General features: G+C 43.2%; 1 protein-coding gene across 2 annotated transcripts in view; it reads left to right on the top strand.

The window, feature by feature from the left end:
* The window catches only part of RAB3GAP1 (RAB3 GTPase activating protein catalytic subunit 1), a 111451-nt gene that overhangs the window by 41581 nt on the left and 52473 nt on the right, over positions 1–17397 (top strand). For both annotated transcript variants that reach the window (XM_044304794.1, XM_044304793.1), the window contains exons 9-12: positions 10808–10889; positions 12978–13046; positions 14216–14289; positions 15737–15829. In XM_044304794.1, the coding sequence (XP_044160729.1) occupies positions 10808–10889; positions 12978–13046; positions 14216–14289; positions 15737–15829 (318 nt within the window). The remainder of the gene's footprint in view (positions 1–10807; positions 10890–12977; positions 13047–14215; positions 14290–15736; positions 15830–17397) is intronic.

Genomic DNA, 17397 nt, shown 5'->3' with positions numbered 1-17397 from the left:
GGACGAACCTACCATTGAAATTAATGATAGTATGATCTATATGGAAGGGGGGGGGGGGGGGTTGTTACTCGGTGTTGGGTTTCTTGTTTTGTTCTTTGCGTAATGTGAACAGAAGTTTTCCAGATTCAGAGAATAAAACTAGGGAACTGATTATCAACATTAATAGATTCAATTAGCATCGAGTTGTGGATTGTCAGGTTGAAGTGTACTTATCGTGATCATTAATTTTTTCCCTGCATAAATTAGCTGTATATGTTATTGTATGAAACTTTGTAATATATCTTATTAGCGGGGAGTGCTGTTGTCCTCATCTTCCAGCAGCAGCCAGTACTCCCCCTTTCCCTGTGTGTTGGTTCTATGTAAATGTTTATACATTTCTTCTATAATAATAGAAATGAGAGTACTAGACGGGGAGGAAGGTAAGGAGGGAGGTGTGGCTGCAGCAGTATCTCTTCTCTGTGCGCTGTGAGAGGGGAGGAGGAGTAGTCATGTTACAGTCTCCCAGCCTGTATATGAGACTACATGAGAAGCAGGGGGAGCAGCAGGGGGTGAGGCATGATTGGTTCAGAGGACCACATCTCTCACCTCACACCAAGAAGAGCCCGCCACAGAAATGATGCAAAGGGAAGAAAAACACAAGAAGGACAATTTCACAAGCCCTGCAATCCAGAATTCTGGCTCCAAAAATAGAGCTTTGTGACTTTTTGGGCTTATTTTCGACATTTTGCATTTTTAAAATTTTAAGGAAAGAGGACGCGGTTAGCCTATGGAGCCAGATTTATCAGCTGTAACTTATTAAAAAGTCACAAAAATGAGTGAAATCTTACTCCAGTAAAGGGGCGGCAGAGAAAGGGGAGTAACCTCTCAAGACAGAAGTAGCTGCGCCAGATTGTCAAGCATTGTGAAACATTTGATAAATTTGGCGCCTATTACGGCAACAGAGATTCGTGCAAAACTGACTCCTGAGTAATCTCCCCCATTGGTTTCAGAAGGTGCCAGCAAGGGCAACCTCACAGACCAGTTTGTCACCCAGATACCTGCAGTTTGGAAACTGGGTAATTCCAAAGCCGGTCTGATAACAGTGTAGCAGTCCTCTTCTTGATACTTAAAGTTGAACTCCCACAAAAATTTTATTCTCTGACCTGTTAGAAAGGTACATGATGTAAACTGTAGTGAAGGTAATCTTCCTACTGGTGACTGTATTTTTATAAGTTATAACCTCCCTTCTGATCCTCAGCCGTGTCATGTGACCAACTCTCTGATCTCCATCTGACACAGGACAGAAAGTCAGTTACTTCTCTATTCATTCCTATGAGACCGACATTGAGGCTCCCATAGGAATACATGGAGAAATAGACTTCCTGTCCGCACATAGGATATTGGTGATTTACTGGACGGTTAAGAAGAAGAAAGTGTGGATCGTACCTGTAGCCTCAATATATTTACTAATTTACTTACTAACAAGCATTAATTACGCTGCTAACTGGTTGATTGCTGTGTCATTTTACTAGTTTCCCCGCAGTTAAAGGGATTCTGTCATCAGAAATGAGCCCTATAAGCTAAACATATGGCGATGTCCCTTGTAAAACACAGAATCCTAAAGTGAGTTTATCTAATGACCCTGTGGCTCTATATTCATAAAAAAGCGATTTATATCACCTGTCAATCTCTTCAAATTGTGTCCAAGGGGACGTCTCATGGTGAAAAGTGCCCGGCTGCAGCCATCTCGTTTAGGTGCCCAACACAGCCTTCTGAGCCCTCCCTTTCATGTGATCCACCCACCTCACGTCATCACTGCTTCTCTAACCACCGCTCGCTCCATCAAGATCCCACGCGTGCGCACTAGGTATATCCTGATGCGGCCGTGCGGACTACTGGCAGCGGCCTCGAACCTCCACTGACTGCCCTATTACAGCCCATCCCAGCCATCCAACCTAGTGCGCACGCGCGGGATCTTGATGAAGAGAGCGGTGGTTAGAGAAGCAGTGATGACGTGAGGTAGGCGGATCACATGAAAGGGAGGGCTCAGAAGGCGGCGTTGGGCACCTAAACGAGATGGATGCAGCCGGGCACCTTTCACCATGAGACGTCCCCTTGGACACATTTTGAATTGATTGACATTTGATATAAATCGCTTTTTTATGAATATAGAGCCACAGGGGCAATTAGATAAACTCACTTTAGGATTCTGTGTTTTACAGGGGACATCGCCATATGTTTCGCTTATTGGGCTCATTTCTGATGACAGAATCCCTTTAATGCCAGGGATATATCCCTTTGAAATGCCGCAAAAAAAACAGGGACAAGTAACAACAGGAGATCTGGAACTGGATTGGAAACAAAATGCCTTAAATAAGTATTTGATTCCTTCAACCCCTATATTGTGGTCCGCTGATTCTGGAAAAGGGTCCGCAGTAGGACTGGACCCACAGTTAAATAAAAACCAGATCCTGAATGACTCGGAGGGTTATGTAATAAATGATGCAACAACTGAAATTAATGCTAAAAGGGTTGAAGAGATCTTCCATACTGTGACCAGACTTGAGGATGTTTTGGCGAAGTTAGTAACTCAGATTGGGTCGGTTCGGACTGATGTCAGTTTGATTAGAGATGATTTGGTAAAGTTGATAGAGCGCAGCAGGTGATGGAGAATAGAACATCAGTGATGGAAGATTTAGTATATAAATTAGAGAAGGAGAGCAAACAAAGGAGAGCTTGGAAAATAAATTGATAGATCTAGAAGACAGATCTAAGACAGAATGAGAACAAATTTAAGATGTGTGGGAATACCAGAGGGTATAGAGGGAACTAAGGGTCCATTCACGCGTCCGTATGTGTTTTGCAGACTGCACACATCCACTTTTCTGGACAAGAATAGGACATGTTCTATTTTTTTTCCGGAACGGAAGTGCGGATCTGCAAATGCGGATGTGGACAGCACATTCCGGCCCCATTGAAAATGAATATGTCCTCACCTGTTCTGCAAAATGGCGGAACGGATGCGGACCCATTTTGCGCATGTGTGAATGAACCCTAAGTGTGGAGAATTTATGGAAAAATGGTTCCTTGATAACTGTAAGCCAGGTACCCTATCTAGTCTCTGCGGTAGCGAGAGCTCATAGGATCCCCAGTAAAAAAAAAAAAAGAGTATTCCAGGGGTTCAGTCAAGGTAAATTTTGGTTAAACTACTCCTCTCCAAAGATCGAGATGCTATTTTGTCAGAATCGAGAACCTTAGATAAATTTCAGATTGTGGGAAAAAAGGTAAATCTCTGTCCGGATTATTCAGTGGTCACCAATGAGCGTAGGAAAAAATACATGGATCTAAAAAAGAGGTTGAGATTAGCCGGTTTGACGTGTATCAGGATAACGGTTTTTCTTTCGGTCTCCTGAAGAGGTAAACGATTGGGCAGATACAAAAGGCCTGTGAGATGTAATAGATTTAAGGTGAGGGGGGGGATATAGGGCAGAATATGCGAGGTTCAGGGGCTTTCGCAGTTATTTTTTCTTCCTGAATTATGAGCGTTGTATAGCTTAATGTAAGGGGTTAAGTGAGAGTTTAAAGAGGTTCGCCGTCTTTGGTTTGTTGAGGGGATACATGCCCGCTGTCATCTGTTTGCAGGAAACACATTTAGATAGGGACTCATTGAGGTGGGTGGAGAAGAGATGGATAGGAGGTGGTTATCATTCTGTACCGACTTCATACTCAAGGCGAGTATCCATTTTGGTTCATAATAAATTTAACTTTGAATACGTGGCAATCTTCTTACAATGTAATATAGAGAATGTACAGATGGTGATTGCAAATATTTATATTCCACCTCCATATAAACCCGATGTGATTTAGACAGGCAAACTTTTGTGTTGATTGCAGTAGGAGACTATAATGCGACTATGGATCCAGGTAAAGATAGATTATCTAATAGTAAAACCGTACTTAATAATAATAATCTCGCTAGTTTAATGACCAAGTTTGATTGGCTGGACATTTGGCGCATTTTGCACCCGGAGGAAATAACTCACTCTTGCTACTCAAAGACACATCAAACCTGGTCAATGGGGAAAAATAAAATCTGTTCCTATGGCCCTCTCAGACCTCTTGTTATGGAAGTGGAGCTGATCACTAGACACAAGCGGTTGTTGTTTAAATGTAATCCACATTGGTTAACTCCGATAAAAAGACAAAGAAGAAATAAAAAGTTACAAGTTTTTTTTTTAAGTTAACAAAGATTCAGCCGCTAAGCAGGTGGTCTGGGATACGGCAGAAGCTTTCCTCAGAAGAATTTTATTTATTAAAAAGGTGAATTATTTGGAAAAAAACAAACAAAAAACAGGGAGAAAATATTAAGACGGCAGAGCAGGAATTAGAGGCAGCAAGAGTGAGTTGTGTGGCTGACCCCACAGTGGAAAAAGGAATAAGAAAAGGTTAAAGATATATACATGGAAAAAACAACACTGTTTTTCCAGGGGGTTAAGTTTGTCTCTGAGGGGGAAAAAGTTGGTAAGACTCTGTTCAACATAGTAAAAAATCAACCGAAAAAAATCTCGGATAGGAGTAATTAAAAACAATAAGGGACAGATGGTAAAAACCCCGGGACAGATAAGTGAGGTGTTTTGTACTTAGTATCAAGAATTATATAGGTCAAAAATACATTTTGAAAAAGAAGAATTAAGCCATTATTTAAATGGGGTTCCCTTTAAAAAAACTGTCAATAAATCAAAAAGATCAATTAGATTTACAGTTGGAAGAATTGGAAAGAGCTTTGAGATCAGTAAAAAACGGGAAAATGCCAGGAGGAGATGGATTACCATTTGAGATATGTAAGGATTTTGGTCAGATACTTTTGCCAGAATTAAGGGAAACCCTGTGCGAGGCAAGAGTGACGGGAAAATTGCCGGAGTGTATGGAGGAAGCTATTATTGTCTTGATTCCCAAAGAGGGTAAAGATAAGCTGAAAACAGAGTCCTATGGACATCCTCGGTCTCCTCCGTGCCCCGCAAATCCTGCGCCGTCCATTTTAGTATTAGGCGCAGTGAGTGAAGGACGCTCGCCTGCTGCCATCCTTCACTCACTGGGCCTGCGCCTAATACTGAAATGGACGGCACAGGCGCGGGATTTGCTGGGGACGGAGGAGAGCGAGGATGTCAATCACCTTTACAAGGGCGTGCCAAACGGTGAGAGGACGGAGCCTCTAGGTGCTGCAGCAACGCCCCACTAGCACCTAGAGCCTCATTTGCATATTACAAAAGTCATTATTTAGCGCGAACGGCGTCAGGCAGGGAGATATAAGTCATACAGTTATGTTCCGCTGACATTAGCCCATCACTCATGTCAGCCAGATACATAACGATCTTTCTGATGATGGAAAACAATGAATATAATTAAGAAGTTTGGTTATTTTTCAGGATTAAAAATAAATTGGGAGAAATCACATTTGATGTTATTAGGGGAGGGAGATTTGTTTCAGAATTTTGGTGTTCACGTTGTGGATAAAAGAAGTAGTTTGAAATATTTAGGGATAAATATTTCAGGAAAGGTGAAGGATTGTGTAAAGCTAAATGTTGTTCCTCTTTTAAGGGAACTAAGAAAGAAGATCCTTGTCTGGAAGAGATAGCCACTATCAATGATGGGTCGAGTTCATTTCATAAAGATGGTTTTTCTCCCTAAGGTCCTGTTTGTATTACAGAATGCCCCGATTGTATTGCCTAAAAATATCTTCGGGACGTTGGATAAATTTAATGAGGGAGTTCATTTGGAAAGGGGGAGAATCTAGATTAAAAAAAAGAAAAACACTTCAGTTACCCGTTAAGGGGGGGTGGAGTGTCTCTTCCAGAATGGTTTTCCTACTTCTTGGTTTCACAGTTTGGATATATTAAAGATATGGAAGTAAGTTTATTGTTGAGAGGGTATTTAATAAAAATGGGGATTAAGAGTAAGCTGAGTAGTTTAACGGAGATATAAGAGTCAGGTTTACTGGGGAATATGAGCACTCGGAATCAAATATTAAATTTAATGGACTACACTTGGAGAGAAGTAAAAAAATAATGGGCATCAAGGGTTACTTAAAATGCACTCCAATATGGAATAATATAAATTTGAAAAGAAATTCAGACGATTAAACAATATGTGAATTGGGAGAATAGAGGGGTAAGTTTGTTAGAACATATTTTGAATGGGAATAAACTGAAGGATTTTGATTAGAGAGTTTGGAATCCCCAAAAAAGGTTACTTTAAATATCTACAAATAAGGGAGGCAATTAATTTGGCATTTAATCCAGAGATGTACAGGTGAAACTTGAAAAATTCGAATATCGTGCAAAGTTCAGTAATGCAACTTAAAAGATAAAACTAATATATGAGACTCATTACATGCAAAGTGAGATATTTCACGCCTTTATTTGTTATAATTTGGATGATTATGGTTTACAGCTTATGAAAACCCCAAAGTCACAATATCAGGTCCCCTTTGCTCAGGGGGTATGGATTAATTTGCTGACTAGAGTGTGACACTTTGAGCCTAGAATATTGAACCTTTTCACAATATTCTAATTTTTAAGTTGCATTAATGCAACTCCTTTTAAGTTGCATTACTGAAGTAAATGAACTTTTGCACGATATTCAAATTTTTCGAGTTTCACCTGTATAAGAAAGCCGCCTCATAGGGGTTTGATCGTTTTCTCAGGGATGGAAAGGTTAACGGTAGTATCTCTAGGAGATATAAATTATTGATGAAGGCAATACAAACTACAAAATAAAAATACACTGATCAAAAATATAAACCCAACACTTTTGGTTTTGCTCCCATTTTGCATGAGCTGAACTCAAAGATCTGAAACATTTTCTAGATACACAAAAGACCCATTACTCTCAAATATTGTTCACAAATCTGTCTAGATCTGTGTTAGTGAGCAGCTTCTCCTTTGCCGAGATAATCCATCCCACCTCACAGGTGTGGCATATCAAGGTGCTGATTAGACAGCAGGAATATTGCACAGGTGTGCCTTAGACTGCCCACAATAAAAGGCCACTCTGAAATGTGCAGTTTGATCACGCAGCACAATGCCACAGATGTCACAACGTTTGAGGGGAGCGTGCATTTGGCATGCTGACTGCAGAATGTCTACCAGAGCTGTTGTCCGTGCAATGAATGTTCATTTCTCTATCATAAGTCGTCTCCAAAGGCATTTCAGAGAATTTAGCAGTACATCCAACCGGCCTCACAACCGCAGACCACGTGTAACCACACCAGCCCTCTCCACATCCAGCATGTTCACCTCCATCATTGTCTGAGACCAGCCACCCGGACAGCTGCAGCGACCATCGGTTTGCATAACCTAAAGAATTTCTGCACAAACTGTCAGAAACCATCTCAGGGAAGCTCATCTGCATGCTCGTCATCGGGGTCTGGACCTGACTGCAGTTTGTCGACATAACCGACTTGAGTGGGCAAATGCTCACATTCGATGGCGCCTGGCACGTTGGAGAGGCGTTCTGTTCACGGATGAGTCCCGGTTTTCGCTGTTCAGGGCAGATGGCAGACAGCGTGTGTGGCGTTGTGTGGGTGAGCGGTTTGCTGACGTCAATGTTGTGGATCGAGTGGCCCATGGTGGCGGTGGGGTTATGGTATGGGCAGCGTATGTTATGGACAACGAACACAGGTGCATTTTATTGATGGCATTTTGAATGCACAGAGACACAGTGACGAGATCCTGAGGCCCACTGTTGTGCCATTCATCCACGACCATCACCTCATGTTGCAGCATGCTAATGCACGGCCCCATATTGCAAGGATCTGTACACAATTCCTGGAAGCTGAAAACATCCCAGTTCTTGCATGGCAGCATACTCACCGGACATGTCACCCATTGAGCATGTTTGGGATGCTCTTGATCGGCGTATACGACAGCGTGTTCCAGTTCCTGGCAATATTCTGTAACTTCACACAACTATTGAAGGAGTGGACCAACATTCCACAGGCCACAATCGACAACCTGATCAACTCTATGTGACGGAGATGTGTTGCACTGCGTGAGGCAAATGGTGGCCACACCAGATACTGACTGGTTTTCTGACTCCCCTCCCCCCCAGTAAGGCACAAGTGTGCACATTTCAGAGTGGTCTTTTATTGTGAGCAGTCTAAGGCACACCTGTGCAATATTCCTGCTGTCTAATCAGCACCTTGATATGCCGCACCTGTGAGGTGGGATGGATTATCTCGGCAAAGGAGAAGTGCTCACTAACACAGATTTAGACAGATTTGTGAACAATATTTGAGAGTAATGGGTCTTTTGTGTCTGTAGAAAATGTTTCAGATCTTTGAGTTCCGCTCATGCAAAAAGCGAGCAAAACCGAAAGTGTTGCGTTTATATTTTTGGTCAGTGTAATAGCTAAAGAAAAATGGAAAAAAAGATATTGAAGAGCTATCAAATGAGAAATGGGAGGATGTTTTGAGTAATAGCTCTCTGGTCTCATCCCTTTAATGTTGAAAAAAATTGGTCTAGGGGATACAGATTTATGCCCGGGATGTATGGAGGAACGGGCAGGTTTGGTGCATTTGGTTTGGAGATGCTCTAAACTGTTTAGGTACTGGTCTGACATAGCAGGGATCATGGAAACAGTTTTGAGATTACAGATATATGGGGACCCTGTGATATGTATATTGTGGGGTACTATTCATCTGAGACTACGGAGAGCGGTCAAACACGCATATTTCAGGCAAGACTGCTTATCTTAAAAAATTTAATCAAAAAGATCAGCCCTTAGTAGGGGAATGGAATTATAAAAATGGAAAGGATAATTAAGGAAAATAGAAACATAGAATGTGTCGGCAGATAAGAACCATTTGGCCCATCTAGTCTGCCCAATAGGGGTAAAAAACATGGCTTTACGGAAATATGGAATAAATGGTACAAGGTAATATTGTTTTTTTTCGTCTTTTTGTCCCTTCTCAATGGGGGTGATTGGTTTTTGGGGTGGGTGGTTGGTGGGGAATGAAGTATGTTATTTATAATGTTAATGATTATATTTTGTATTTGAAAATGTATAAATAAAAATTGAAATAAAAAGAAAAGCATTGTGAAACATTTGATAAATTTGGCGCCTATTACGGCAACAGAGATTCGTGCAAAACTGACCTTAAAAATCCTCCCCCATTGATTTCAGTAGGTGCCAGCAGGGGCAACCTCACAGACCAGTTTGTCACCCAGATACCTGCAGTATGGAAACTGGGTACTTCCAAAGCCGGTCTAATAACACTTCCTGTCCACACATAAGATGCTGTGTTATTTGTACTGCTCACATGACACAGCTGAGGATCAGAAGGGAGGGGATAACGCACAAATACAGTCACTGGGAAGATCATTACCTTCACTGCATTTTACATCTAGTACCTGTATAATAGGTCAGAGAATAAAAAACTATTGTGGGAGTGTTTTTTTTTAAAAGAGTTGTCTGGTTTCCTATCTTTGCGCCCTATCTTCATGACAGGTCATCAATATCAGATTGGCAGGGCTCCGACTGTCGGCACACCCTGCAGATCGGCTGTTCAGATGGTACATCATAGGCCCCTCAGGTGGGAAGTCACAGGCCCCAGATGGTTCATCATAGGCCCCTCAGGTGGGAAGTAACAGGCCCCAGATGGCGCATCATAGGTCCTTAGGTGGAAAGTCACAGGCCCTGGATGGAAGATCACAGGCCCCAGGTGGGTAGTCAGAGGCCCTGGAAGGGAGATCACAGCCCCCAGGGGGGAAGTCAAAGGCCCTGGATGGAAGATCACAGGCCTCCAGGTGAGGGGTCATAGGCCCCCTGGATGGTAGGTCACAGCTCCTGAGTTGGCGATCACAGCCCCTAGGATGGAGGATCTTGGCAGTAAGTCCTCAATTCTTCTGCAGCGCCACCACAGGAGAAGTAAGGCATTACACAGCTTGCTAGAAATCAGTACATTTAATGCGTGGAAATGCTGGGCAGAATAATTTGAAGTTGTTGGGGAAGCTCCGGCATACAGCATCAGGGTATTGCTCGATGAGAATACACAATGCTAAAATAATTTTCAATTGAAAGTATTTTTTAATAATTCTATATTACCTGCATGAGAAGAATATGAGACCTAGCTATTTATCCTCACACAAGTGGCCTCTTGTCACCTCAATCAGCCGATCTGAACAGCAATGAGATTATTATTCGGTTTAATAAAACAGAGCTATATTGCAAGATACAAAAATAGTTATAGAAACTGAGTAGTATCTAGTAGTACATTATAAGCAAGCTGCAGTACTGAGAAGCTGCTATGTAACAATCCAGAAGAATCTGAATGTGGCAATGAGGGAACGTGGAAAATGTACATTATTGGAAGTAAAAAAATGTATCTATGTGCATTCCAGGAACACCGCCCCCTCCCCCTCCCTTTTCTTTAAATCTCAAATTGGAGCAGTCTCTGACAGTGCGGCAGCTGGCTGAAGCAGGAGCCCTCCCCCACTCTTTCTCCTATAGGAGACCAGACATTCTTAACCCCGCCACCCAACTTTCCGGCAGATAAACATTGAGGGGACAGGAGGAAATTAACCCCTGTGTTCTTTGAAAGATTTCTAAACTACTGTTCTGGAAAATGACATTTTTTTTTTCTTCTTTTCTATTCCCTTTCACTTTATTGTTTGTTTTTATGTTTTACTGTTACTTTATGACTAGTCAGTGGCTGGATGTCTTACCTCCATTCTTCTGTATATCCAGGACTTTTGATGATATTATATTCACCATATGTATTGAGTTATGTATTGTAACTGGTTGTCTCCCTCCTGATTCTTTATTGTAGACATTGATGCTGTGGTGGGTGGAGAAGTTGGGGGTCTGGAGTTTGGAAAGCTACCCTTTGGCGCCTGTGAAGACCCAATAAGGTTAGCAGAATCTTAGTCATTTTTTCTACCATAAGTGGCTCTTCAAGGGTGACTCCACCAGCAGAATAGTGAGTGCAGCTCTGGAGTATAATACAGGATGTAACTCAGGATCGGTACAGGATAAGTAATGTATGTACACAGTGACTGCACCAGCAGAATAGTGAGTGCAGCTCTGGAGTATAATACAGGATGTAACTCAGGATCAGTACAGGATAAGTAATGTAATGTATGTACACAGTGACTGCACCAGCAGAATAATGAGTGCAGCTCTGGAGTATAATACAGGATGTAACTCAGGATCAGTACATGATAAGCAATGTAATGTATGTACACTGTGACTGCACCAGCAGAATAGTGAGTGCAGCTCTGGAGTATAATACAGGATGTAACTCAGGATCAGTACAGGATAAGTAATGTATGTACACAGTGACTCCACCAGCAGAATAGTGAGTGCAGCTCTGGAGTATAATACAGGATGTAACTCAGGATCAGTAAAGGATAAGTAATGTAATGTATGTACACAGTGACTGCACCAGCAGAATAGTGAGTGCAGCTCTGGAGTATAATACAGGATGTAACTCAGGATCAGTACAGGATAAGTAATGTAATGTATGTGCACAGTGACTGCACCAGCAGAATAGTGAGTGCAGCTCTGGAGTATAATGCAGGATGTAACTCAGGATCAGTACAGGATAAGTAATGTATGTACACAGTGACTGCACCAGCAGAATAGTGAGTGCAGCTCTGGAGTATAATGCAGGATGTAACTCAGGATCAGTACAGTACTTATAAAGTGAATTAACCTTTTATTCATCTTGTAGAGCAGGGTTCAGCCACTTTTGACACTCCAGCTGCTGTGAAACTACATCTCCCAACATGCACAGTTACTCAGCTGTTCTTTTTACTCAGAAGAGAAAGGAGGATTCTGGGAGTTATAGTTTCAGAACAGCTGGAATGCTGGAGGTTGCTGCTCTCTGCTGTAGAGAGAATTCTTTGATATTGAATGAGCCACATTCCTCGTTGGGCATTTACCAAGTTATATTCCAGCAAAAGGCTGTTGGCAAAGCAATCGGTCAATCTTTCCTGTGTCAATGTTTTTTATGATTTAGGACATAAAAATTAGTATTTCTGTATTCACTGTGATTTTTGAAGTTCTTGCCTAAAACTTATGGTGAGACGATTTTGTGATCCTGCCCTCTACTGGTAGTTGTTTTATAAAACCGGACATCTTTTCTAGATCAGTACATATGGGATAGATGGGTATTAGATAGATTGGCATGAGATAGATACATTGATGGTTACATATAGATAAGCATAGATGAATCGATATTGATGTGAGATAGATAGATAGATGGTAGATGTGCGATGAGATATGACAGACAAACGTTTAATTTGTGAGACCGCTATGAGAGCTATGGCAGGAGGGTGTAGGTAGATGAGATCGCTCCCGAGGCAGCATGTATATCACATCAGCTGTAGAGCGCACCTATTTCGGATGCTGCAGTTTAATGACTGCAATTCTGAAACTATTAAATGTTTTCTGAAGAAATGGCTCATTTCCTCATCGGGTGTAATCATGCAGTAGAAGTGCACAATTTGTCCATTTCCATAGAGCGCTGACCTTTCTGCAGCTGAATTGCTCACTTCAGCTCAGGAGATGAAATGATATGGTGCACGCAGTAAATTGTGCAATCTACAGGTGAGCCCCCAGCCCTGGATGACAGGTTAGAGCTCCTGAACGAGCAGATTGAAGCTTGGGGAAAAAAAAACATTAAATAACTGCGTTTTCCTAGAACTGATGGCTGCGGCGCCGCTTATCTCGGAAGAAATAGTGCATTCACGGTGTTAATCTGTCCGCCCCGCAGCCCGATCATATTGGCTACAGCCGGTTAATTCTGTAATTTGCTCATTTTGTTTTATTCTATACATTTATGGACAGGAAAGCTAGGTGATGACAACCAATATGGCAGCCACCCTGCTTTCCTATAGTCCTGATGTGCAGGTCTGCCTTGCTTCTCCGCCGGTATCACATCTGAATCGTACCAAATTGTGAGGGATTCACTAACTGTTTCCTAACTTGTCTCCTAGTGAATTGCACTTGGCCACCACTTGGCCCTGCCTGACCGAAGGCATCATAGTGGACAACGACGTGTACTCGTAAGTAATGTCTGCCGGATGCTGCTCCTCACAGGACGGGGCTCAGCGCCCTGTAATATGGGACTCTTCATTGTCAAAATCATGTGATGGGTGCACGGCTGGTTACAGTACCGCCATCATCATACAGTCATACGCTGTGTGAGCATCATGTGACCAGGACAGATTTCGGTAAACGGTAAAACTTGGAACTTCCCGTTCAATGACTGCAAGCAGAGATCTCTCAGATTGTGAGGAATAAATGCAAAAAATATATTGCTGATTATACAGTGAATCCACTTTATTTGCTGAAACCTTTACTGGGGCGTATTGCTAGGCTATGCCATCAGTGTCAGTCAGATAGGTTCGGCACTGGCACCCGCTGCTATCTCCAGAACGGGCTCCCCGAAGTGAAGGAGAGTGCACTGCGCAAGCACAGCCCCCCTCTATTCACCACCATGGGAGTTCCAAAAAAAGCTGAGCGCCGGCCCGGCTATTTCTGGCAGTCCAATAGTGGTGAATCAAGAGGTAGCGGCGCACGCGCAGTGAGCTCTGCATCACTTCAGGGGCCCCGTTCTGGAGATAGGAGAGGGTCTCGGAGGTGGAACCCGCACCTATCTGACAATGATGGCATATCCTAGCAAAATGCCATCCATGCATCTTTTGTCACTTTCTGACTTCTGCCTAAGGTACACATTAGTGACCAGCATCACCCATGAGAGGAAGCTGGGATACAGGGGATTACTCCGATCCCAGATGTTTAACCCCTTAGATGATAGAATCAGTAGCGTTAGCAGCATGTAAGAAATGTAAACAAAGCCAGGAAGGGCTCCCTCTAATTAACGACCCTCATCAGTGCTTATAGATGCCCCCAGAATTGACATATGCGGCTACCTATGAGGCTTAAATTAACATTCGTAAAGGAACACTAAACATAGAAATAAATGATAAAAGTAAACAGGGTGGAAGGCGGATTGTCCTACTGCAGACAGAGCCGAGGGAGCAGAGGCCGCTGCTGCCGCCAGTTACCTTACAGCCAGACACAGGACAGTGAAGAGCAGGAGGGCGAACACGACCGATTTCCCGAAACACATAGAGAAGAAATCTTTATAAAGGAGGAGATGAGGTGCTGGGATATGTTTTTTGTGTATTTGGTTGTGGTGACACAGTTCTGCTTGTGCTTTGTCATACAGGGATTTGGATCCGCTGCAAGCTCCGCAGTGGTCGGTCCGAGTGAGAAAAGCAGATAACCCGCAGTGTATGTTAGGTGAGTCGTTAGATAAGAAGTCATACGCTGGGTAAAATTATCCAATTAGTTTTTTCCCCCTACCCTACCTGGTTGGTTACCCTTGCAGTTTATTAGCTATGTCCACCTTTACAACAATTTGTTTTTACTGCTGCAATACCTCCGAATAAAGCAGTTTTGCATATAGGGGGAGATTTATCCAGACCGGCTCGTTCTGCTTCATAAATTTGTCGCATCCGCCGGCAGTCTGTGCACCTAAACAGAAATGAGAGCAGCCAGAGAGTTCTGGCTTCATTTGCATCAGAGAAGTGGAGTAAATGAAGATAAATTTGTCGTGGCTGACGGCTATGCCCCCTTCCCTCCCTTGTCACGCCCCTTTTCTGAAACTGACCTTTTTTTTTTCCTTGCAAATATGCAATTTGCAACTTTTTATCAGCACTGGCACAGGGAGATGATATATATCTCCCCCATGGTCTTGATTACAACTATCTTACCATTTGTGTATACAGCTCTAATGCAGACCTGTTTGTCCCCATGGTTACAGACTACAAACAAACCCTGTGTAGTCTGATCCTGTACTTATTCTCATCTGTCCCCTACTTCCTAATAACATCATTCCAGTAGATTACCAAGATGTAGGCGACAGGAGATGGCATGACAGTGGTCTGTAACCATGGAGATGCCTAGGCACTCTATACACAATTTGGCAGGTAGAAAATTTCCAGGGTTGCCTAATTTTAAAAAAAATATATATCCGGTGGCGCACAAAAAAAAACAAAAAATTGTTTGCGAAGGTAAACTTGTGGAAAAAAAAAAGAACCTTAAATCCAAGGCAGAAATCTGCATCTGACCCTCTGATTTCTACCCGTGGCTTTCAGTACATTCGGTCATTCAGTGGGTTAATCCGCTTTTCCGTGTAGAATTAGTAGCATGTTACTTATTTCCACAGCGGATTATTTTTTTTTCTACTGTGCAGTCACGCCATTCATATGCATGAGGTGTGGATGGTCTTCTAGAATCCCCCCAACTGTAGATGTTGGGGAAAAGAAGGACATATTGGATTACCTGAAATAAGCTTGCACACTCAACGGAACCAAGCGTGTGTGTTTGTGGCGGAGCTGGGGGAAGAATGAGCGTTTGGCCGACCGTTATGTCATGTGCATGGCTTAAGAGTCCATTCACACGGCCACAAGTGTTTTGCGGACCGCACATGGCCAGCACTATAATGGAAATGGCTTTTCTTGTCCATGTCTGCGGACAAGAATAAGACATGTTCTGTTTTTTTGCAGGCCCGCGGAACGGAAGTGCAGACATCATTTGTGGCCCCATTGAAAATGAATGGGTCCACAACCTGTTCCGCAAAATTGCGGAACGATTGCAGACCCATTTTGCGGACGTGTGAATGGACCCTTAGTCATCTTTAATCATCGCCTTTTGATATTCAACACATTTACTTTCTTCTTTTTAGGCGATTTTGTTTCAGAGTTTTTTCGACTTTGCCGCCGTAAAGAATCCACCGATGAGCTTCTTGGCAAATCTGCCTTTGAGGAAAACGGAAAAGGTAATCGCGTTCTTCATAGCGTGCGCAGGCCTGGCATAACATGGTCCGTTCCCCTCCCCCTAGTCGGATGCACGTCCGGGTAATGGTGTGGACATCGGTGATTGCGGTGCGGTCATTACAATAATTGCACAGCGTAAATGCGTGCATAAATATCATGGTGGGATCTGCTAATATAAAGGTCACTCATGGTGACACCGACAGCGCGGCAATCAACTAAGTGGCATCAATGACACTTCTCACTGGGCCGGTAGAAAAGTCATCCCCACAAGTTGTCAGGATCGTTTGCTGAAAATGTCCATCAGACCCTTGCAAATGCTTTTGCAAATAGCAGATCCTTCATAAGCAGTTTTTCCTCATACAGAAAATCTGAATCCACTGCAGCGAATCATTTTAGTTAAACTGCAGGGTCAAAATGAGTCATAGGGGTTGTCACTTCAGCAAATGGCATTTATCAAGTAGTGAAAGTTAATACCAGAGCACTAATGTATCGTGATGATCCATATTGCCGCCATAGTGGTAGTTGTGCTTGCACACTATAGGCACTTTTTCCTAAAGTCTTCAAGCACAACCACCACTGCTGGATTACAAGACGGCCGTAACCCCTGGAAACGAGCCGTGTATTATGTGATGGAAAAATGAATCCAGCCAGCAAAGGAAGCAATATGGACAATCACAATACATTAGTAACTGCCTTGTATTAGCTTTCTCTACATGATAAATGCCACCAGTACTCCCCTTCACCGATTCCCGGCTGCTGCGGTTTCAGTCCACGCTGCTCTCCACTTCCTGCCCCTGGCGCTCGAGACACAGGAAATGGCTTTGACTGCCGCTTAGCCAGTCAGCGGTAGAGGCGTTTCACCACTGCGTGATTGGTATAGCAGGGATTGGCTGAGCTGGCTGTCCCCATCATTTGCTGGGTGCCGAGCTCAGGAGGTGGAGTGCTGTGTGGACCGGAACTGCGGAGGGGGGGGAGGATGGGTGATGGTTAGTAGCAATAATTTTTAACTGATTCTTAGGCCTCATGCACACGACCACATTTGGGATCCACGTCCAATCTGCATGTTTTTTTGCAGGTCGGACGTTCTTACAATCATTTCTATGGGGTCTGCAGAACAATCGGACTGCACGCAGATGTCGTCCATGTGATGTCCGCATCCGTGCAGCTGTTATAGAACATGTCCTATTGTCTGTTTTGCGGATGGGAGTGAGAAAATTGCGAAATGCACACGGACAGTATCAGTATTTTGCAGATCCGTGGTTTGCATACCGTAGTACGGATATGGTCATGTGGATGAGGCCTTACCCACTGATTCCCCTGGAAAATGCCTTGGAAAACAACCTGTCGCCACTCCTGATAATAATTTTTTTCCTCATGCAGTAACGATTCTGGAGCATCTTTATGTTGTTCCGTTCCTCCCTTATTACTACTAGAAGTTTATTATTAAATCTGCAACTGGATGTTAGCAGTTTGAGGAGGGGTGTGCACTCACACTGTGACACTCGCAGCCCTGATTAGATAGCATCAGACTGGGCAGAAACACCCCCCACACTGGTAACACCCAGTTGCA

The sequence above is a fragment of the Bufo gargarizans genome, chromosome 8, assembly GCF_014858855.1.
Source record: "Bufo gargarizans isolate SCDJY-AF-19 chromosome 8, ASM1485885v1, whole genome shotgun sequence".
NCBI lineage: Eukaryota > Metazoa > Chordata > Amphibia > Anura > Bufonidae > Bufo > Bufo gargarizans.
The sequence above is the reverse complement of the archived record's forward strand: the minus strand, read 5'-3'. Positions and strand labels throughout refer to the sequence as shown.